Here is a 24,381-nt window from a genome sequence, read left to right as displayed (position 1 = left end):
ATGATCCTTGAGGTCCCTTCCAAACCTGGCCATTCTGTGATTCTGTGATGTTGACTTATTATTCCATGTTACTTCTTTCTTTTGCATATGTATAAATATTTTCATTATTCCTACTTCTACTTAAAGAAATGTATGATCTTATGAGTGGTACAGAAGCCTCTAAAAAGTACAGTGACTAGGGGGAAAATTCTCATGGCTGTAATTCAGAGTGAAATCAATGTCATGTTACTCAAAAAATTGCACTATGTACTTCTAGCAAGAAATTCAAATTTAATGAATGGGAATTAGGTAATTAAAAGATCACTATTTAATATATATAGCTAATATATATTTTCTACACATGAATTGTTAGCATTTAAATAACAAGCCATCATACTACATCTTCCCCACAGACTGGCATCATTAAGATTCTCTGCCCAAAATTCATTTGTTTGTTTGCTTGCTTATTAAGAAAAGGTTCTATTACAGATTTCTTTTTTTCTGATACATGTTTTGGCTGATAAGATTTTGAAGGTTTCATAGTTGTTCATAGAATATAGTTCATAGAATTGCAGTAGTTAGGCACATTGAATGTACCAGTTGAAGAGGAAGAGGACCAGCAGAACAGCATTCACCTTCCACAAGTTTTACCCATTCCTGTCATGTTAAACCTGTAACACTTCCCTGCTACTAAGTCAGAGAGACTGTAAGCCTCACTGTTTCAGAGCTGGAGAATGAAGCAGACTTAGGATTGCTGGGGACTCAGTCACTTATGGTACAGAATTTATACAGCAAATTAATATTGAATAAATACTGTTCCTAGAACTCACTTTCAGACTTATAGGTCTATTGCCTTTTTACATAGACAAGCTCTCAGGCAAACATGGCAAGTGACAATTTTCTGTGCATTCATATCAGGAGGAGTCTGCCATTTGGAGGTCAGCTTGTCGTCTTGCCTCCTCAGAAGAAGTAGTGAGGTTCTCAGCAAAGTTTATTTCATGTTCTTGCATGTCAGGGCCATGGGAGAGTTTCTGGGAATCAGCAGCTTACGCAGACTCATCAGAAGTCTGTGTATAGTCCCCAGAATGGATCTCTGCAAGAGAAGCAATGGAAAAACTCTGCTGCTGTGGAATCACTAGAGATGTAAATTCTTTCTTTTTCCCCTGGCTCCTAAGGAAGTTTTCTAAGCAGGATTCTCAGCTTATGATTTAATTTGGGGGAAGATGTGTTGAGCATTTATGTAGTAATTTAATTGCAGGTGATTTAATTTATTTCATGTTGTATTATTCAGTTTGTGCGTTTAGAAAGATGTAACTTGAATTCAAAGAGCAGTAGCATTCTCTTTGCAAACGTTCCTAGGAAGATTTTCTAACTGTAATGTAAGTGTTTGATCGGACTTCTGCATTGTCACTTCTATAATTTTTCTTGATCAACTGCCTACTAATTTGGCAATCTCTGCCAGAGACAGTACTTTGTATGGATTCCTGTTATAAACAGTGATTCTTTTTAGCTGATAACGATCTCTCTGTTTTGATTCACTGGAAGATTAGGAGGTGTCATGTCTGCTAGATAAATAATAAGCGTGTTGAAGGATATTAAAATGTTTCTCTATTATGCCATATTTGTCTTACAGTTTTAATGTTGTCTTAGTTTTAACTGCGATAGAATTGTTTTCACGAGGGTGTCAGGTGTGATGCTGTTCTTGGTTCTAGGAGAACAATGTTGAAAAAAGAAGTAGTTGCTGCTAAGCAATGTTGTGTAGAGCTATGGCCATTCTCAACAAGGATTGGTGAGAAGGGCCACGGAGCTGGGAGGGAATGCAATTAGAACAGCTGACTTAAACTGGCCACAGAAATGTTCCATACTGTATGATATGCAGAAAGAAAGTCCTGAAGGGGTGGGAGTGTTGTTAATGAAGGTCCCTGTATTTCTTAAGCATCTGTCTTGGACTCTACATAGTTTTAGACAGCTATATTTAGGGATGTAAATGCCACTCATAGGGGGGAGAAAAGCACAGAACAGTAGGACATACTGTAGAGGAGTTAGAATCTGTAATTCAGGAAGGAAGAATTCAGAAAGATAAAAATAATTTTATTGCACTGAATGTGTAGGCAGTACACACAAACTTCTATCTGTTAGCCGTGTAAACCCTGAACTAGAATGTCAGTACTGGAGACCAATGAAATCACTGTACTGTACAGCAACAAAGGTGTATGTGTGTATGCGTTTGCACACATTTCTATGTGAATGTTGTATGTGCATTGATACAACAACCTCAAAATGGGAGCTGATCCTATTTTTCACATGACAGAATTCTTTCTGGAATGAAAATATACATCTGTATGCATCCTTTTCTCATATTTCTGGATTGGAACGTGGAGTGATTCATATGCTACAGTTCTTGCTATAACTACGATTGCTATAACCTTTCTCTGTGCTTTATCCTTATGTGAAGTGCTTTTTTTCTGTGGTATTAATCTTGAAAGGCTTTTTTTTTTTTTTTTTTTTTTTGAAGGACTGCGACTTAAAAACCATACAGCAGCAATAGGTATGCTGTTAAAAAAATTAACATTACATGTTCACTTTCTGTTTTTTACTTAAAATATATTTAAAATATACATGCAATAAACAAGTATATTCATAGTGTACAAGTATTAGGAATTTTTCTCTAGAATTAGAATAATTTCTAAGCTTAGTATAGCTCTTTTACCTGGAATATGTTATTTGTTTCTTCTGAACAGATAGATAGTAATGAGTGTATTAGGTATTTTGATAAGGTATCTGTCTATCTAAAAAAATTTTCCACAAATTTTCACAGACTTTTAAACTACGAAAGCTGAGAAATTATTTTTAGGAGAAAAACTTCCATGATGATTTGAACTGTTATCACTTTAAATTATAAGATGCATCGCTTCCTACAACTTCTTAAAGTATATTTTACTACTAAAATGGAAGTGGGCTTTTTTCTTTCAGTAAATGCATGTGTAGGAGGCACTATCAACAAAGGTTTACATCACTATAGCGTAGCATAGAGGCTTTAACTGCCAACTGAACATAGCTTTGCATGAAAAATATTCTTGCGCTTTTGTTCTTATCAAAGTTCATTTCAGATACCTTGAAGAACATTTTTTTTTACATCTGTATATTCTATTGTCTTACAAAAATTAGATCAAATCCTTTTTCTTCCATCAAGTTTGATCTTATGGGGATACTTTCTGTGCTTAAATTTTAATTATTTTGACAGCTTTCTTCTTCTGAGAGACCTTCGCATTTTCATCAATCTTATATGTATTTTATTAATTTGAATTTATTTATTTATTTAGATGAGTAGTGTTTACTGGTTGTATAAAAAAAAATATTAACAGCAAAATTCTTGGAACCTTAGTAATCTTACAAGTATATTAATAAGCAACCTATTATTACCTTATTTGAAAATTAATGACAAACCCTTTCAGTTTTGAAAAATAGCTTATATGAACTATTTATCAACAACTGTTGGAATGAAAAAAGGAAACAAATTAGATTTCTCCATTTGCAGAAAATATAACTTGAGGACCATAAGTCAGTTGCTTTGTTGTTGTTTTTCATTTAATTGATGCCTTATTTTAATAGCAACAAATATTTTTCATTCTGTTTAAGTTTTGTATCTTTCAATTCTACTTGTTTTCATTATTTTATTCTATACAAATTGTGTTCACTTTATGACTGAAACTGAATCTTAAGAAAACGTTCTTTACCCCATACTAACTGCTTTTGCTATTACATATTTTGATCAAAACAGTACTAGTGGGTTTTTTTTGATTCGTGTAGAAAATTTTATGATGGACTTAGGTGGGTGTTGATTTTGTTTGTTTGAGCAGTAGTACATTTATTGTAGACGGTTTTATAAATAACATATTAAGTCAACAATTTCCCCAAACATATCGAACAAAAAATCCATAGAGTGCTGATATGAGAATCTCCCACAGAAGAATAAGCTCAAGACACAGCCCTCAGCTGATGAAACGATGTGCATGGTCTTTGGAAATAGGAAAGGAGTGATCCTCCTGGATTTCCTGGAACTCTGCCTGCTACATTGCACCGCTGACTAAGCTGAAGGCTCAGAATTCCAGTCAGGCCAGAGAAGAAAACGATCTTTTTCTTGCAACATGGTAATGCCGGGCTGTATACCACTTTGAAGACTGTGGAGACTGTGGAGCACATTACCAATCTTGTCTGAACTGTCCTACCACACCCACCATATAGTCTGGATTTCACACTTTCTGGCTTTCATGTATTTGGACTGATGAAAGAAAATTTTATCATATGACACGTGACTATGTTATATGTCGCTGATGAAATCAGCAGTGTCATCATAGCAACTTTGAAACAGAGGGTCATTTCTTCTAGTACAGATTTTTACTTGCACAGCGTGCAGGTCTAGTTCATCACTGGCAAAAATGCATTGCTAATGGTGATGGCTATGTTTAAAAATATATCTTGTAGCTGAGAATTTGCTATTTTATATTGTGCTCTTTGTAGCTGTAGTAGTTTCCATATAAATAAATAGGAGGCCTTACTTTCAGATAAACCAATGTATAATGTTTCTGTCAACAGTTTGCAGTCCTTTCCAATTCTTAAGCTTTTATTTTTTAGAAATTTGTTTTTTCTTCATTTTCATCTAAGTAACAATCCTACATAAAACCATAGCAATAAAAATCCTCAACCTTTTCTTGATTTGAGCAAAATTAATGAGCTTTTGGAAGTGAAATCTACAATTTTTTTAATTAAAAAAATCTTAAACAGAGGAAAGTAGTTATGTTAGACAGTAAATAAGTATTACAACAGTGTCATAACTATCAGTAATTCCTTATCTCTGTATAATTTAATGTTTTGGAAATTAGCATTAAATCCGTAGCTGGTAGCGAACAAAACATTTTGTATAGAAGGGACTGTTTGCTTTCAAGATGTCTCTCTGTTCTCTCAAAGCTTTTGTCATTTGTGTGGTGTTTTTGTTTTTTAGTTTTATGATCTTTTTAATTTCTTACATTTCTTTCTAGCAGGGGAATTTAGCTGATTTATTTTGAACTCATAGCAGTGTATCTAAGAGTCTGTCTTGTTTCAACATTGCTATATAGATTAAAACTTTATCGTTTTATTTTGACAAGCATTTATTTTGACATATCTCCTGACTATGTGTTGCCTCACACTGATGCTCTTGTGTTCAAATGTAGTGTTCTGTCCCAATTTTGTGGTGGTGAAGTTACAAATCACACTGGGGTATTCTCTTATACTCCACTGAAAGTGGAGTTGGGACAGTGGGGCACACTCTGGAATGCTCCTTTTCCTGTCATAAATCTGTGTGAAGACCTGGGAAAGGATTGAGTTTGGGATCTACAGTTGAGTAAAATAGCCCTCTCTAAAATCTAATTAGCTAACCATTTTGGCCACACTGGTGTGCCACATGTGATCAGCATTGGCTCAGCAGTCACCTGTTTCTGCTAAGGCTTCCTATGAATGTCAGGAAACCTGATAAGAAAATACTGCAAGACTGATATTTCTAGTGTTCATTTTTCCATATTTTAGCAAATCAGAATCATTGATTGCAGTTGGTTAACATCACGTTTCAAGAAACAGACCGCTACTCATACATGTTTCAACTTTTTTATTAGATGTTTGACTGATGTGAAGTATCAGCTGCAGAAAACATTGTTAGAAGGGATCTGTTTATCTCTCTGTTAAAGAAGAATGGAACATCAGTTAAGCGAAATGTGTCTAGTCTATAATCTGCATCAAAGTTAAGTATGCCCTAGTTTTATGAAAGAGACATAAAGAAGATTCCTACAGGCCATACTTATTTCTTTTTGATTTCACAGATTACTTCAATTAGATTTTTCTCTTTGATTCTGTTACTTTAATTACTTTATCAGGCAATATTAAGTTTCAGTCTCTAATTTGGTATGTGTTTTGTGTAAACAGTTCCCAAATTATTTTGTCTGGATCAAAATGAATGCAGAACATGGGTGCGTTAGTATTGCTGCCAGCCCTTCTTGCCTCTTCTAGTCAGGGAAGTCTATTAGCACATCAAGGCTTGTGTTGAGAAAGATGTTTTTCTGTGATGGAGATGGGAATGATCTCTCAACTAATAACAACTAGAGCTGCCTCAAGAGCTGAGAATACAAGTACAGCAAAGAGAGAATTACTGATGGAGAAGAGTGCCTTCTTGAACTTTCTTTGACATTTTGCACATATGTGACTTGTTACATTTAAGGATATATGCATTTTGTCGCTTATCTGATAAAAGTCTCTTACATCTCTTAAAAGTACAAAATATTACTAATGTATTTCAATAAAACATTTTTCATTCTCTGGTTTTATTTATTGAGATTTTATATAACTGCAGAGAGGAAATGTTATTAACATAAAAATTCTTCCTTGTGTATAACATTACTGGCAATTTACAAAAAACTGTTTATTTTATATTGCTAGAGTAATTGTGTCAAGGCACAATCATATTTTACCAAATTTTGTGAGGTAAGTAACAGGCTGAAACATTTCCTAGCTGTGTCAGAACCCCACTGTACAGGCCTTTTGATAAATGGTCAGAAAAATAAATGCATGGGATGCAAAGGTTAGTAGACAGTTGTACTGTGATTTATCAAATAAAAACCTTAATGCAATTCAGTTGATGAGAGATTGTAACTCAGCCTTTCCGATAGTTATTCTTAGCTGTGGCTGCTCTGTCAGGTTTTCCCTTTCACTGTCAAATTGGCATGGTACACTGGAAAAGTATAAGAAGATATAATTAGTAGATGCATTGGGGGTACCTTATGCTGGAAGTGCATTGGGCTCTTTAAGATTGATTCAAAAGCCCAATAAAAAATATACAGAAGCACAGAAAAGCCAGACATTCATTTCTGAAAGGTACAGTGTGTTTCCCAAAATACTTTTACTCAGGTTCACAAAATACAGAAGCATATTTTACTTTTTACTGAATGTTTCTGTGAATGCAGTAGAACTTTCACTTATTGAATCAGAACTTTGAAGGAAGCACTTAAAGCTTAATAGTACCTAGTATAGATAGGTGTATGCCCATTAGAAATACAAATAACAATGCAAGCACCAAATTTCTTAACTTCTTTCATTGTGTTACATCCTGCATTTATTTTAATGTTTGTTTTAAAAGCTGTATCAGTTGTCTAGTAAGTAATTAACCTTCTCAGATGAGAAGCTTGTTTTGTGAGAGTTTGACATTTCACAACTGCATTTAAAATGAACTTTGTATTATAGGAGGTAGTTGTGAAAGGATGTTTGCCAGAAGTGAAGTTCTAGGTAGGTAAAGGGGTCAGAAGGAGAATGAATGATGGAAGTTAATGCAAGCTTTTAAGCTCTTAGGCATACCTAACTTAAGTGAATATCAAACCAGGATTTTGTTTATTTACTTTTAAGGTTGACGTCTGCTAATGCTTACCTATTTCTCTCCCCACTGGAACTGAGAGAGTATTTTTTCTAATTCAATATCTGTTTTCATATTCAAAAGTTAGGATCTATAAATTGCCTCCTAAAAGCAAACAAACAAAAACCTGATTCAAATTCCCTTTTTCTGTTTTAGTTTTATAAATATATTTTTGGTGAGCATAAATAACTGGCAGGTGACGACCACCAAATCTACATTTATTAGTTTTCTGTGGAAAAGCTATTCTTGACTTGTATATGTTTTATTTCTTCATATATGTAAAAGGAAACTAATCATACATGGCAACTCTGATTTTGTGTGTAAGTTATTTAAAAAATATTTTATATTCGCAAAGTCTGCACACGAAAAAAAATCCGTAAAGACACATTTGTTAGCTTGTTTTTCAAGCTTTAAACTGTTTCAAGAATGGGATTTGTAGTTTTAATGCAAAGATTTGAAGATTATATGAAGTATTGCTGGCTGAGTTGCTCTTTTTTTCACAGAAACTTGCAGTGAGCTTGTTAAATGTCTGAAAATAATAAATAATCTAATGGTTTGCTTTAGACAGTAATTGAGACTAGAAGTCTTTTAAATGACAGATCTTACCAACTTCAGTGGTTTGTAGGCTTATTTTTGTTGTGCCAGTTGGTCACATATCTGATAGTTTTTCTTGTGTGACTCTTGCAAATGATTGTACGCCGTTATCTGAGTGAAAAGCCATTAGACTTATACAAGGGAATATGACAACATTGCTTCAAAAGACTAAAGCATTTCCCAGCTATGTGTGTGTGTGAACAATTTTTTCAGACCCCTATTCTTTTTGACTTTTTTTTCATTTATTTCTTTAGAAATTGTAAGACCTAACCTTCAGAGAAAGCGGACTGTTATAACAACACATTTTGAAGCTGTATCTTACTCTATGTGAAGTGTGCATTTGCACAATTCTTGTTCTGCATGGAGCAGTGATGTCTGTTTACTGCTTTCTGGTTTATGCGTATTAGAATGCAGTATGTTTGGACTAAGTCGTATAATTAAATGTGTGTGTACTATGTTGCGTGTTTTAAAATAACACAGACGATAGCATACCCTCTAGTCACTTACTGCCAAGTCCAATGAAATTCCTGTTTAGCAGTGGCTGTGCTCCTTTCACATGTTTTGACAGCAGTCATCCTTGTTAAGTGCTTTCCACATCAGACTCCAGTAGCTTGAATGTAACCTGATCTATGTTTGGTTTCAGTGTGTTGTCTGCTGACCTAGAGAACACTTGCATTAGCTGCATTGATCAATCCACATCACATCTCATCATTTAGGAGACAATTAATACTGCAGTGTAAAGACTCCCCAGAGCATTTTCTTAGAGCTGGATTGCTTTACATGAAAACCACAGGAGTTGTTTCTGAAGGGAGAAAGAATCCAAGTAGAAAAGAAAAGTAGGCATCAAGAAAGCTACATGCAGAAAACAAGCTTCATTTACATTGGTCACTTCCACTTACGTCATTCAAACCCCCTTCTTTATTTGTTTTATTTGGAGGAAAAAAATAGAATTGTATTTTGAAGATGATGTATTGAAAAACTGTTATAAATATAACTCGTCATATAAATATTCTGAATTTTTTGCTATATATTGACAAATGTATTCACACAGATATAGTATACTGCTCAGAATGTAATCAGTTTATCAGTAATCAGTTTTTCGAATTGGTTATAAATCGTCTTTTATCCAGACTGGATTGCGAAGTTACATGTTTATGGAGTCTACATAAATATGAGTTGCTTAAAACATTTTAAGACACTTACTGAGATACTGCTAGATGTTTTTTTTAAGGCTGCTTTTGAGCACCATCTTTATGACATAATTCAAGTGATTTGTGAGTTCTGACAAACCCATTTTATTGAGATCAACTTTTTTCTTTCAGGTACTACAGAGCGGGTGTGTCTGATCCAGGGAACAGTTGAAGCACTAAATGCAGTTCATGGCTTCATTGCAGAGAAGATTCGAGAAATGCCTCAAAATGTGGCCAAGACAGAGCCTGTCAGCATCCTACAGCCTCAGACCACTGTCAATCCAGACCGCATCAAACAAGTGAGTTTTTGGTTGGGAATAGAAAGTCACATCAACTCCGTAGAGTTAGCTTCCTTTTTCAGAAGCTTTAAAATTTTAAGGCGGCAAGGGGTGAACATAATATGTTCCTTTCAGAAAATGTTATTTTCCTTTTTAGTAATTTACTAAATTACTAGTCCTCTTCTTTTTTATGCTTGCATGTTCTATGTTTCCCAGCAGTTCTTTTAGTGTCTTACAAATTTTAGACTCTAATGTGTTTCTTTCATAAACTCTTCTCTACTGTATAAGGCAATAACACACATCTAGATTTTAGTTAAAAAGGATTGCTAAAATTTAAAATTAAAAATATGAACCTCTTGTAAATCTTTAGAGAATTAAAAGAATTTTTAAAATTTTCATGTATCTTAAATAAAGCAAAAACATACCTAAAAATGTTAATTGTATTTTAGACCTTTTAATAGATACTTAAAAATCTTACGTGTGAGAATTTGAAAATATAAAGATAACTTATTTGGGATGATATCTACTACTCATTTTCTGTTATTTTTGGCATCTTTTTGCCTGTTTTATATTGTCTTATTTCAGTATCTCTATGACCTGCAACATATTTTTTCAAGATATCATTGGATTAGTGTTTTCTCTAGTTCATCGTAATTTCCAGAACAATTCCAATTTTAAAGAAATCATTTTCTTTAAGGAGAATGTGGAAGTTGTCATATAGAATTTTTAAATAAATTATTTTCCATTTTATTGAATAAGAAAAAGATGAAGAAGGAAATGAGTGAACGTTAGTTTCTCACCTTTCCTACGTAGGATAAGTTTGTTTGGTCCTCTACGCTAGCAAGATAAAGTGTCCTATTAAGTAATTTGGTAACTGTCTGCAATTACTTGACTTTCTATGTAATGCCATACACAGAACATATAGATGAAGATGTGGTAAATGAACACACTGCTTTAAATGGATGAAACTGTGCCAAGCCATTTTATATGATTTCTAATTATTTCTACTATTTTCTTTACATGCTATACTTCTGCATTAAAAAACAAAACTAAACAACAACAACAAAAAAAACCCTCTAGGTAATTTATAAGAAAATACTAAAATGAAAAGCCTCAATTTTTTAGAATTAGTTTCTCAATTATTAAACATGAAAATGATTGTGCCTGAGGTGGAGAGGAGAGGAAGAGAGAGAAACCTGAAGAGCAGATCTGTGCTTTAAATGTCTTTTCATCCTGTAGAATGTTAGATTTTATGCCATTACCTCTTAACCCAGTGGGAAATGAATTTTATTTATTGTAGTAGAAAGTGCTTTTCCACTTTGCAATGTAAGTGAAAATCTTTTCAAGTCACTACTGAGAAACTTACAGACCTGCATAGTGATATTCCTCAATACTTCCTGTCTTGTTTCTCAATTTGATGTAGTATTTCCACACAGAAGCTGAGGAGGAAATAGTTCTAAAGAAAACTTACTTGTGAAGTTTGTGGTGGTGTGGTTAGTTCTCATTGTGTTTTTCTTTTTTTTTTTCTTTTTTTTCTTTTTTTTTTGGTTCTTTTTTGTTTATTTACTTTTATTCATTTAATTCCATGCTTGGAATTTAAATTCTGGAGTGATGGTTTAGATATTAGAGCTGCCACCGCTGAAGTCTAGACACAGACTGAATACAATGTATTTCTTACATGACTCTAGTATGATTTTTTTTGCTCCATATTTTATAATTTAAACATATCACCTGTCCACATACAGGTGAACACCTATTTATCATTTGTAGATATGCTTGTTCATATGTTGAACAGTTTTAACTATGTAAATTTAATTGTTTAATTTTGTTTTAAGGAAGTTACATCTGTTCATGATAATTTCATAATATGTAAATATTGACAGTATAAGTCTAATTCTGTTTTGTTGTTTGTTGTGTTTTTGGTTTTTTAATCAGGATTTGAAATCGTTAGCTTAGTTTTTAGAGTTTATAGTGAAGTATACTCCACTGTCAGAATTTCGACTGTCTTAATGAAATGGAAATTACTTCTATTTAAGAAATTTAAAAGGATATTTTATAATGGATAATCATGATCTGAAACTTCTGTGCTGCTATGTTCTTACAACAGACTGGACACAATTTTATACACTATCCTGATCATTCTGGTCATTCAAGTCATTATTAACATGTAAAAAAAAGCCATATGAATTACAACTTCTTCTTTTACACAAACTTTTTATGTGTTTTTTACTCTCTTAGAGAATTACCCAAAAACTTTGTCATTCAGGTTTTCTGAAATGTAATGTTGTAAACTGAGGAAAGTAGCTTTAGCATTTGAGATGGAGATTAGAATTGAAATTATAAATTTTGCCTTCACTTGGAGGTATTAGAGATATTTCAGTTGATTTTGTTTCAAGCAAATAAACAAGAAGAAAAAAACAACAAGGCTGTCCCTTATGAATGAAGGTGCTTGTAGCTTGAGGCTTTGCAATATCACCCATGTCTATATGAGCACATAACTCTCATTTCTCATTGTGGACTTCTCTACAGATAAGAAGCAAGCAAAGAAAGGAGATGTATGTCTGTGATTTCAGTTAAGAATGTTAGTAGGTAAATGCTGCCTCTCTCACGTTTCAGAACTTTCTGTCTTCAGGAAGGCGCAGGTGTGCAGTGAGGCTGAGCATAGCTTGGCTTTTATTTATACAAAGCAAGTTGAAATCCAAATGTTCCGTTCTAACTTCTACGTTTCATCATTGGAATCCTCACGGGCAAGTCTGTCTGATTCAGTTTGAACCTTCTCCACAATATTTTTTCTAATCTTCTAACCCTGTAGACTTACTAGTAGATATCAAGTAGGTCTGTACCCTGAACATGTCTGATCAATATTTAACTGATTACTGTTTGCATCTGTTACCTCTATGAAATGTAGATAGCCTCTTCATAGCTGTCAGATATCTATAGCTTCTAGACACTGTTCGACAATAACCAACTGTGTTCATTTATTTCCTGGAAACTGCTATGAGGATTTAACCTCTCCAATAGAGGAAGTATCATACCAGCTTTATACTACCACGTTATAATCCAGGAGAACAGAATGCAGTTTTCATAAAGTGCTCAGTAGACTGAGCTGTTTTGGCTTCATAATTAGCTCACAGAGCTTTAAATTTCACCTCTAAACTAATAGCAGCTACTATAAAGAGTGGGAGAAAACTCTGTAGTGTCTTGTCACATCACCTTATTCAGAAACCGTTCAAGCTTCTTTACATTATGACAGAATTTTCCTTCCAGCTATGCAGTTATTTTATAGATAGAAGGTGTTTTAGCAGCCTACCCAGGAACCATATGGAACTGCAGTTTGCTATTGCAGAGGTTAGCATTATACATAAGGAAGACCATGTGATCTTATAGTGGACTCTGCTATAATGAATAGTTTATCCTGACTGGCCTTCTGAAATCCCTTCCAACCTGAATCATGCTTTGATTCTATAAAGTCTTTAGTTATCACAACATGAACAAAAGTTTATTCCTTGAATATCTGGACTAAAGCTTTCACATATAGAACTTCCAATTAATATTTTAATTCAACTTTTTCAGTAGAGAAGTAGCTTCTTGTAGATCTTCTAACTTCTGTTCCATTCATTAATCACGTTCCCAGATATTGTATTTAAAATGTATAAAATTCAGTATCTGAACTCAGATTTGTACATACTTTTTCTTCCAGTAAAAAGAACTACTTGAATAGGATTACTTCAGAAATTCTGATCAACAACAAAATATATTGGATCACTCAGATTTAATGAAAAGCTTATCTTCTAAGTGTTTAAATAGAACCTGACTTTAAGAGTACACATCAGAATATGTTGGTTTAACAGAGGATTTAATATTTTTTTTTTTTATGCTTTGGATATGAGTTGGTCAAACTAGAGCTTTAGTAGATTTAAGAGGTTTCTTAAAATGCCTCTCCCATCTGATGAACTTTTCTTCTTTTAGCATCTGCTTCAGAAAGAGTGTATCACCTAGAGCAACCTTATTAACATGCAGAATATAAGAAAACTCTACATTTTTCATTTGAGGATAATAAATACAAGCTGTTTTGTAAATCACTGTTTCTTCATCTTTTCAATAATTTCTTATAAACCTTTCTCAGGTTTAAATACCAGTGAAGAATGGCACCAATTACCATTCTTAACCATGAATAATATGTTACACAGGTATGTTTATAAGTCATCAGGATGAACAAAAGTAATTTGTTATCCTATACTAGAGAGACAGTCATTTGTATTAGGTCCCATGGCAAAAGTTTAGCATTCCAATTCCTAGTTCCACAACCAAAACTTATAATATTTTATCCCTCATGTGTACTTGACTTCTGCTGCTAGATCACTATTTTATGATATTTTAATTTTGTTTCATTTCACCAGTGTTCAATGTAATCATCAGATGTATATAAAAATGCTTTTTAAACTCAATTAATGTTCCATTAATTGCTGATGATTAGCTCTTCATTGTATGTGTTTCAAAAGTGGAATGAGGAAAGAAGATTGCTTTAGGGGAATGAACAGTAGCATTTAGGATTGCAGTTCTCATTATCTTGAGCCTTCTGAGGTTTTGCAGTTTTGATAGTACTTTTCTAAATCTCGAAGTAGCCCAAAATCGAAAGGTGACTTTTTTTTTCCCTTCTAGTTCTCAGAGTTTTGTGATCCATGTATTCTTATGTATATTGTTACCTGTGTTTGGTTACCTACTTGAATTTTCTGGTATTTCTACATAACACCACATCTTGCATTAGTTCTGTGTTACTGTGACAAGTTTTGAGGAAAGAAAGTCCTTCTTTGTCCATCTTACTGTAATCTTCGTCATAAATCACACATTCCACCTAGGAGTTGCTCTGATGATCCAAATGGCACCTGCTAGTTTGCTTTATGCTCGTTCACCCTTATTGTACAATAAAGGCAAAATATTAGATAAGCTCTATTTCACATCAGACATACCACAATTTGTTTCCTGTTTCAAGGAGATACCCCAAAGAGTATATAAAGACACAAAAATTACCTCTGTATCAACCTGTAAGCAAGCATTTTATCTGCATATGCTAGCTTTCTTTCTGTCCTGTTCTATGCTCTAGATACTGTTTTTCACAAAAGCAAAACCAAATGCAAAGAGCATGAAATATCGATCTGAATGGTTTTTATTTGGTCCTTGTAGAAAAGGTAGCAAGTAAAGTTAAATCCCTTAAGTTATCAAAATAGCTCTTTTACACTCTTGTTTGAAAATTACTTAGCAGTTCTCAGTAATTTCTTTTTTAAAATGCATTTTTAAAATGTGTTGCTTAAACAATCGTTACTCAGATGAGAATAATTTGGTAAAGTTTTATGTTATAAAAATTCACAGAAGGTGGAAAAGAAAGTTTAATGTATTTAGCAAAGGAGTCTGAGATAGGCTCCTCTTTGCTGCAACTTACTAGCTTATTAAGTCAGTATTATTTGTTGTACAGTGTAACAGGAGCTTTCAGAGCTTTTTTTTTTTCTTATTCTAGCTGCAGAAGATATTCAACTGTTTTATAATCCAAAAAGATACCACCTTATCTTTAAATTAAATTAAAATATTAGTTTAAGCAAATTAATATTCCCATTAAATTAATTTGATTTACAAGCACGAACATTTATATTCAAGACTGAAACTCACTGTTAGATTGGTAATAATAACACTGTAATATGGATAATGTTATGACCAAGATTGTTTAGCAAGCTCTATAGTGGGAAAGTAGAAAGTGGTTAACTGTAAATGCACTTTCATCTTCACATTTAAGTGGTTTTTTTTTGTCTTATGCTTTCATGTCTCTAACCTTGTTTCTAAATATTTCATTTTCTGCCTTTCCCTTCTACCCGTCTGTGTACTAGTTACACTGATAGATACTGAGAATTAAATTAGCAGTCTCAGTACAATATTTATCTTTTCTTAGTTTGTATATATATTTACATATACATATACATACATACATACATACATATATATATATATAAAAAAGATGTGACCTTTGTCATTTATACATTAATCTTAATTAGGCAGTTCACAGAGTTACAGGAAAGAGGTCTCAGTAGGCCTTCTGGAACACCATGCAGTTTTAGTGTACATATTCTGTACTTCTGTGATTCAAATGTGTTTTCATTTTGCAAGCTAAAAGTACAAAGCGTGCAAATGTCATGCTGCAGCCATCTTTCTGCACCCTTTAGTATATTGTAAAGCCTGAGAGCAGTCCTATCCACTTTTTTGTTGTTTTTTTGTGAGGAAAACAAGGAAGAAGTATTTTCTTGAACTTGGAAAATACGAGAGCTCAAATACAATTCAGTTTTACTTCAAAATTTTTTATTACTTAAAATCTGTTTTCTCACACGTCTCTTCTAGAGGTTTGTAATAGAGAGGGGGAAAAAAGGAAAAAGCAGCCAAAGAAAAAGCATTTTCTTCCCTGTAAATATCATCTTCTATTTGTTTGCTCACATAACTTATGCAAAAGGAAGTAATCTTTAAGGAAAGAAAACAGAACAAAACTGCAAGATTCATAAAAGTGGTATATAATAGGAATTGTGACTAGCCTGCCATCCGGGAAGGTAGGATGTCAGGAGAGCTTCAATTACAGTACAAATGTTTCAGCCTCAAAAACTGAAACTCTGTTATGTGAATTCATCTTATGATTTCTAATCACTTTATACAATTCATTCCCACAAGCCTAATAATTACTAAATTAAAGTGCTTGCCTAATGCAAAAATGCATGCCAAATTTTTAAAATATATTTTACACTGTAATAAATCAGAATTATTGAGCTCTGTCCAAGGTGGGTTTTTGTTTTTTGTTTTTAAGAATTAATTTTGCCTAAAAGCTCTTGCAAAGCAATTGGATGTATTCATATATTATGAATCAGCCAATGGAAATTCAAAACAATTTCCAAATGATTCTTTTATTCCTTTTTATTCCCTTTTTCCTTTTTCCTTTTTTTTTTTTTTTTTTTCCCCAGAAATCTCATTTTGTTATTTCAGTATTGAAGGAATTAATAGATAACTGGTACTTAACGTGTCTCCACAATTATAAAGAAGAAGCATGAAAAGGGATGAAATTTTACAAAAGTCTGTCAGGGTTTTTATATATATATATTTCTAGATAAATATATGTGTAACTTACATACATATATCTCTAAATATAAAACAAAGTAATAGAGATTAAACCTCAAACACAAACACCCCAGTTTAAAAAATAATGATACCTACTATTAATATTTATATTTTGTCACCAGTATGTGTACTTGGAAAAAAAGTCTACGTTGTTACTTTATTCTTGTTTGTTAATATAATTGTTTCACTTTTGAATGCTTTTATCTTTTTTTTTTTTCTGTTGTATTTTAAGCATGCTTTTGCTGAAATGAAATAGTGAAATACATCAACTTAATGAATGTTATAGCTCAGTATTCACCTGAACTGAGTATGAGCACTCTCTTTTCTTTGCTGCCATATTTTTTTATTCTTTAACAATATTGATATTAAAGGAAAAATAAGATGCCTTCAATTTCATACAGTCCTAGTATTATCAGCAGTTATGTCATTATTCAGTGTTGAAGCATTCCACGTTTTCATCCTGTAGTTAGATGTAGATGTAGAAACACTAGTGAAGAAACTTCATTTTATCAGCCTATTTTTTTCCTTCAATTAGCATAGTGTATACTAATACTGTATGCCCTACTGAGCAATGGATGATGAGCACACAAATTGCTACGTATATGAAATATTTTAGTCAAAGTACATTTTCTGTTTATTGATGGTATGTTTTGTTTCTTGCTTTTTTTTTTTTTTTTCTTTGTTTGTTTGAGTTTGTTTTTGTTTTTTTCCTGGAGAATTGTAAAATATGTGTATGTGTATATCTATATATGTATTCTAATTCAGGATGAAAGCTTAATATTAAGCTATAATTAAAACCGAAAATAGGAGAGTTACAGCCTTCCATTCTGTTTTTTTCTTTTTTTTCCCCTTTCCCTTTTTTCAGTTTAAGCTTAAATGATGAAAATCAGTGCAGATACGCTGTGTGATCTCAAAAATCAAAGTGTGCTTCTGTGATTGCAAATTTCTAGCCCTCTACTATTGTGTAATCTGACACTTCTTTTTCTAAAATAGCTAACCACTTGCAAATGAACCCATGTTCTGTATAGAAAGACATGGGGGAATCCTTTATAATTGTCTTGATTTTCACAAGTATATACTATCTGCTGATCAACAACTTTGCCAGGCATTTATTTGTAGTGCTTTATACATAGCAGTATTTTTTACTTAAGCTTCTTGAGGAAGTCCCAATTAATGCTGAATCTGTATGTATCTTGTTTTTATTTTTATTGTTTTATATTGTAAACTAGAAGTTGCAAACAAAAATAAGGATCTGTTTCTTTATATTTTTTTTTGTTCCTATTTTGGCTGCTTGACTATGTACAAACTATGAAAAGATGGATCTTCATATTGCTTAACATGCAGACAAAATATTTGTGTGTGCATATGTACAAGCCCATATTTTTCTAATACACATAACTTTATGCATTCACAGTGTTCCAGCTTTTCATATGCATTGAGTTTTAGTGAAAAATTATGTATACCTATTTTATGAGGGATGTCGATGATTGTAAGTAACAGAACTGCTGAAAATGTGAAATTTTGCTTTTATTTCTCAATAGTTTTGGTTAGCGATTGTTTGTCCATATGATGCATTATGTTGTATAGCATTTCAACATTTTACTTCCTAAAGTAAAAATAGTGTAATTTGGAATATTTTCTATCATTTATATATTATATAAATTATTATTATACATGCTTTGAATAAGTATTGTATGTTATGTTTTGGAAGCGGGAATTTGACATTTTCACTACATTTATTAAAAGAGTTACTGTGTCAGGATCTAATACATTGAAAAGAGATACTTGTATAAAGATTTAAGCACAAAGTGCTTTTTTGGTATGTTGAAGAATTAATGTTAAGCATGTGTATATTATTTAGAAAACCTTATCAATAAATATGACTCCTAATTCTTTTTTGTGTTTATTTTGAATGCAGGCTGATGATACGTTATTAACTTTTGCTCAATTAAAGGATCGTTAACACTAATGATAAATATATTGTAGCAATTTGTTGTGAAGGTATTAGTTGCATGCTCATCCATCATGAGATTGTTGTTTACATTTTTTCACACGCCTCTCAATTAAAAATGATCAATTAATATTTTAGTAATTAGTACATTGCTGAAAGCTCCATAGCTGCAGTATAATTGTTTTAAGGTATGGAACACAGTTTGCTGGCTATAGTCCGTGCTATAGAATGGTGCATTATAAGGTGCCAAAGTAAATTTCAGTAGTTTCTTTCAAACACTGGCCCTGTTTGCTTGTAGGCTGATAACTGTTTTTAGCGTGCTCATTGAACTTGCTGGAATTTGTGTTTTCTAGTTTCCATTTTCCCTAAGAGAAAGAGAGAGGAAAGAATATATTCCTCATGTGGCTGGCATATTTTTTAGTATTTATGTGAGTTCACCATCTTGATTTCAAGTCATGAATTTATTTTTACATGCATAAGCATGCATATTTACGTGCATTATTTATCCAATTGACTTTAAATTCCATTAAGTTCCAATGAGTAGGAGAAAGATTTTGTCTTAGGCATTTTTTATTCATTTTAATTTTGTAGTTATGTTACTTTTGTTGGTTTATTTATTTTTTAACTGTTCAGTCTAAGGCTTGTAAAGGTTGATTTGCTCCTGAACTGCTTTGTTCCCAGACATTGCCATCTTCCCCAACTACCACCAAGTCCTCTCCATCTGATCCCATGACCACCTCCAGAGCCAATCAGGTACAGTATCATCCTACCATCTACACCATACTTTTCACGGGTGACAGCTTGCAAACTGGAGAAAAAGATATGGTGGGTTAAGGATTTATTCGTTCATTCACATGTGTACACCCATAACCATAGATATCTAACTCTTATTAGAATTTTGTAAATTGAATGGAAATCTTTTTTTTTCAATTTTTTTCTTTTTTTTTTTTTTTAAATCTTGTAAAATAGTATTATTTTTTAAATTTGGTTAATAAATAGTAAGGATACATACTGATATTTCTGTAGACAGAGTAAGTCATGTATGTTTTATGTATATATGCACACACGTATTTACTTCCTGGATAAACTACAGTGGAGTTACCCATAAACCATATTTAATTGGATGTATATCAGCCTGCCCATAGATTTTAGATTTTAGTTACTTACTGATTCCAAGAACTTTCAAATATGTTTGTGGACAGTAACATAAGGACATTGTTTAAATATGTTTAATTATTGTGTGTAATAAAAGATCTTAAATGAAAATCTCTTGACTTAGAATGAAGTAAAATTAAGTCACTTTAAAACATCTCAAATACATCTAATTAATTTTAATTCACATCTAGTTTTTAAAAAGCATAAACTGTACTTTTAGTACAGTTTTAATTATGCTCATTTATATCTCTTCTAACTGCGAAAAAAACAACAACCACATGTTTGCTTCATTATGTCCACAAATCATCATGGTTGTGTATCTTCTTTTTTTATGAAAATTGTTAAAGTTACTTCATACAATTCTATTTAGAACTGATTCATGCTTAATAAATATCTTATTCAGTTTTTTAATGTGCTGTTAAACTTAACATATTTGGTGTTCAAATAACATAAGTATTCATTTAATGCTAACAGTTCTTTAAACACAACTTCTGTTTAAGTTAGCTGAGTGCTTCTATCAGACCTTGCACAAATTAGTTTTCCAGAAAAATTTTCTTCATAACAAGCTATTTTCCTCTTGAAGTTAATGTTGATACTAATAATTGATTCTCTGATATTTTGTGAACTGTTTAGAACTTTCTGTCTGTATGAACTATTTTACATATAACAGGACAAAGCATATTAAAGCAATATATCATATTTTTGATCAACATGTAAGCAGCTGTTGAAAGAGACATCTAATGCAGAAAGTAATTAAATTTAGAGAGAAACAATACAGATAGAAGAACTATAAGAACATTGTATGTTATGATATCCTTCACTTCAGTATGAAAGCCTTCTTCATCAGACTGCTTCCATTCCAGCAATAGTTGTTTGGCTTCATCATCATTAAATGACAAAGAGAAAATCTTTGCCAACAACTATGGGTTATTTTGTGAACAGTCTGCTCTGTTCAGTCTTTATTCTCTCCCTCTTAATGTTAGTGTTTTGTGTATTTTAATTAAGTTTTGAAAATGTTGAACAAATAGATCTTTTTAAAAAGTGTTCTTTCTTTCTGCTCTTTTACCTTTTTTTTTTTTTTTTTTTTTTAATATGACTACCCTGATGATCATTACTGAGAGATAAAGGAATATGTGCTTCTATTTAACTGAAAATACTATTTGGCTGTTCTATTAGTATCAGAGAGGTGTCTACTTTGCACCTGTTCTATGAATTTTGAATAATCAAAATTACTGTGTATCATATTAAACTTAAATGTCTTTAATAGTGAAAATATAAATTTTTACCAAAAATTGTTCTATGAGAATTTTATGAAGTGATACAGCTGGAATATCCAAACTAAGAGAAAAGTATATGCTTTGTATAGTGCATGTATCCCACATTACATCTGCTAATGCATTTTATCCCTAATTCATATTTAGTTCCATTTTCATAGGAATAACCAAGAGCCTCTTTTGAGCTGCATTAAAATTGTATAAATGAAAAAGAGTAATACATTCTGTAAGCGACTTTTGGAAATGCATTTATCATTAACCCTAGAAATCTTTACTGGTTTTTAATTATTTTATCCCAGCTTTCAAGCTTTCATTTCCTAGTGGTTTCTAACCATTTCAGCAGCAAGCACAAAGCACATGATAAGGCAATTAAGGCTTTTCTGTTCATGCTTGTGATAAGTGATGTAGCTGGCAATTGTTCCTAGACTGTAGTAGTGATTAGTATTCAGCACCAGTATGTCACAAGTATCTGCACTGCGGCTGTGACATGAAAATAGGTTCCAACACGGTAATCTAAAACCTGTCAGTAGTCAAGTAAGTAACCAATGGGAGACTAAGAGAGAACAAAACAAATTTATTTTGATCTATGGCTAGGGATGATGATTCTTAATAACTGTTTAGGTGTGGATTTTCTAACAGAATGTTATATAAAGGCAATATGAAGGAGCTTATTTAACTGAATAGAAGTCAGGGAATTTAGTGTTAAGGTGGAAGATAAATTCACAGCACAGCCTGCTCTGTGTGTATAAAAGCATATCAGACTTAAGATCATTCAGTTTTCTATAATATTTCAATCATGACAAGACCGTATTTTATATTAAAAATTAACAAAGGTGATTAAGCAACATTTTAGCAAGGCTTAGTGCTGGTAGAAATTGTTTGCTGTTAGAGTAAGATTTTAACTGAGTTGGAGCACTCCCTATGAGTCATTGCAATTGGAGACTTGTTGAGGATGCATGTAGATGAGTTTACACGATGATATGATCCTTCCCACTGTACAGCAGTTGTTTTCTTCTGACAGGGTCTGCATAGTGGACAGAGCAATCCCTAGGCACAGTATTTACCACAAGAGAAAACAGTTCTGTCAGGAGAAGTCAGAGGACACTAGGCAGGAAATCCAGCTTATATTACATCTTCCTTTTAATGACTTGATTTACCTCTGTCTGGATGAATTCATAACTTCCTTTTATGGCAATTTCAATTTTTGTTGAATTTTTTTTTTGTTCTTTTTATTTTGAAAAATTCAGTGATCGCAAAACTGCATGTTATCCTCAAGAGGATGGTAGTCTCTATATTAGCCATTTATACTGGAATAAAACTCACTCTTCAGATCTGTCATGTTATGCTATGCTGAATTCCCATTAATGCAACAGAAACCTAACATTTTTTCCAGGAAAAATATGTATCTGTCAGTATTATTGTTGCAAATGTCGAATTTATTTTTTCAGTACTTTCTTGGACGTTTGTCCACAATATAAAGTAATGCACTGGAAATTTTCAGTAAGGAAGAGCCAATGATGAAATAAAATTAAGAACACCCAGAATGCATTTCAAATAGAGGGTTGTGTTTTTTTTCTCCTCTATACATATCACTGAAAAGAACAACTCGAATCTTTTTGTGTACTTATAGACCAAGATCTTCATCATTACCCTCTCATGATAGCTTTTTTTTAATAAGAAAATGTTTGTGTGTGACTACAGCAGTGAAACTGTTCTTCTGGCACCCCTGAAATTGGCAGAATATAGCATTACTTTTGTTTACCCGAAGGAAGAAATCAATTTTACTTTTCCACAATACACTTCAGATGAAAATTTCCTTTTAAAATTGATAAATAGTACCATGAACATCATGGGTTTTTTTCCTTCTTTGCTACCTTGGAAAGGTACAGATGATAGTAATTATTTTAAGTGAAAATAGGCAAGCATTTCTTTAATAAAAGTGTTTACATATTGTTTTATTTTGTTTACAAGTTTGCTTTTCCTTCTTATCTGTCTCTTGGTCTGATATGACTTACTTTAGAGGTAAACACAAGTGATCTAAGGCTAAATTTTTTTATCTATTTCATGTACGCCTGTAAGTGCATTTGCGAACCCTTACATGGTTTCTTCTCCAGTCCTTCCCTTTTCCATGAGATTGATATTGCTTAACTGCTGGCTGTCAAAGAATAAAAGGCCAAAACGGATGTTAGCACTTAAAGATAAGAGAGGGATGGGTACAGCTATTCTGTCCTTCCCTTACTTATACCGGCTTAAACTCACTAATGTGCTTATTCCAAAATTTGTGTCATGATTTTACTATAAACTTATTAACTTAATTAAACTTATTTAATTTTTTTTAATGCACTATTTTGTCTCAGGCTGTTTACATTTTTTTAAATTATACTCTATATTTTTCACCTGGAACTATTTTATCATTTTGTACATTGCAAAGATTTGCTCAAGATTTATAATTTTTTTGGAGTATATCTATTTCATCTGCTGCAAACAGTATCTGTAATAAAAAATACTTTTAAATCTTTGTACAGTATGGGACTGAGCCAATTTTCTTGGTACTGCTTGTACCAAGCAGGTACAGCACACATGGCTTTTAAAGGATTTGTAAATTCATCTCATTTAATATCTGTTTTGTTGTAGCAGATGGAAGAAGAAATAAGAAAGAAAATGTTTTTATCAAGGATGTGGACTTTGAACAATAGTGCAAAATATTTGTACAGAACTAAAACTCTCAGTGTGTAAATCTTGAAGTGCAAATAGATTGTTTTAAATATGATTTCAGGATACTAGCTAGCTCTTATAGGCTATTGAGATATATCAAATCATGATAATTTGATGTGAAAGTTATCCAAGGTACATTGTCTCTGATATTTTAACTTGAACATTTATCTAATAATTCTAATCCTCTTATTTTGATGTCATTTCTTACAGTGGTATTGAAAACATCCATTTCATTTTTAGGTCTCTCAGAGTTTGACTGATGCTGGATGTATCATTTGATTTTCCAAACCTCAGTACCATGTATTTAAAAGCACATTAGAAAAGTCAATTAGAAGTTATTTAGCAGTTTTATAAAAGGTGCTGTGCAGTGATGTTCATAGTGTAATAGGGTTGTCAAAAATACGTGCTGTGGTAGTTCACAGTGAGAAAATACAAATAGCAATTTAACCATTTTCAACCTGGTGTATTGATCATTGATAAGTACAGTCATTTTATTTTCATGGGATCTGGTCTCCACTCACAAAAGTAATATGCTTTTTGGAAGAGATTTCCATCTAATAGGGGGTGTTTTATAGAGGCACATCATGGAAGAATTTAGTGCACTGGACTCTCAAGTTAGAAATTCCTTGAAAAAACACAGATATCATGAATTATGAATATATTC

General features: G+C 32.4%; 1 protein-coding gene across 3 annotated transcripts in view; it reads left to right on the top strand.

The window, feature by feature from the left end:
* NOVA1 (NOVA alternative splicing regulator 1) overlaps nt 1-24,381 on the top strand; it is a 132,759-nt gene that overhangs the window by 90,053 nt on the left and 18,325 nt on the right. For 2 of the 3 annotated variants that reach the window (XM_031593750.2, XM_090141278.1), the window contains 2 exons: nt 9,331-9,497; nt 19,255-19,326. In XM_031593750.2, the coding sequence (XP_031449610.1) occupies nt 9,331-9,497; nt 19,255-19,326 (239 nt within the window). The remainder of the gene's footprint in view (nt 1-9,330; nt 9,498-19,254; nt 19,327-24,381) is intronic. The other variant, XM_090141276.1, reaches the window with a different exon arrangement.

Source organism: Phasianus colchicus, chromosome 5, assembly GCF_987193195.1.
Source record: "Phasianus colchicus chromosome 5, bPhaCol1.hap1.1, whole genome shotgun sequence".
NCBI classification, from domain to species: Eukaryota; Metazoa; Chordata; class Aves; order Galliformes; family Phasianidae; genus Phasianus; species Phasianus colchicus.
The sequence above is the reverse complement of the archived record's forward strand: the minus strand, read 5'-3'. Positions and strand labels throughout refer to the sequence as shown.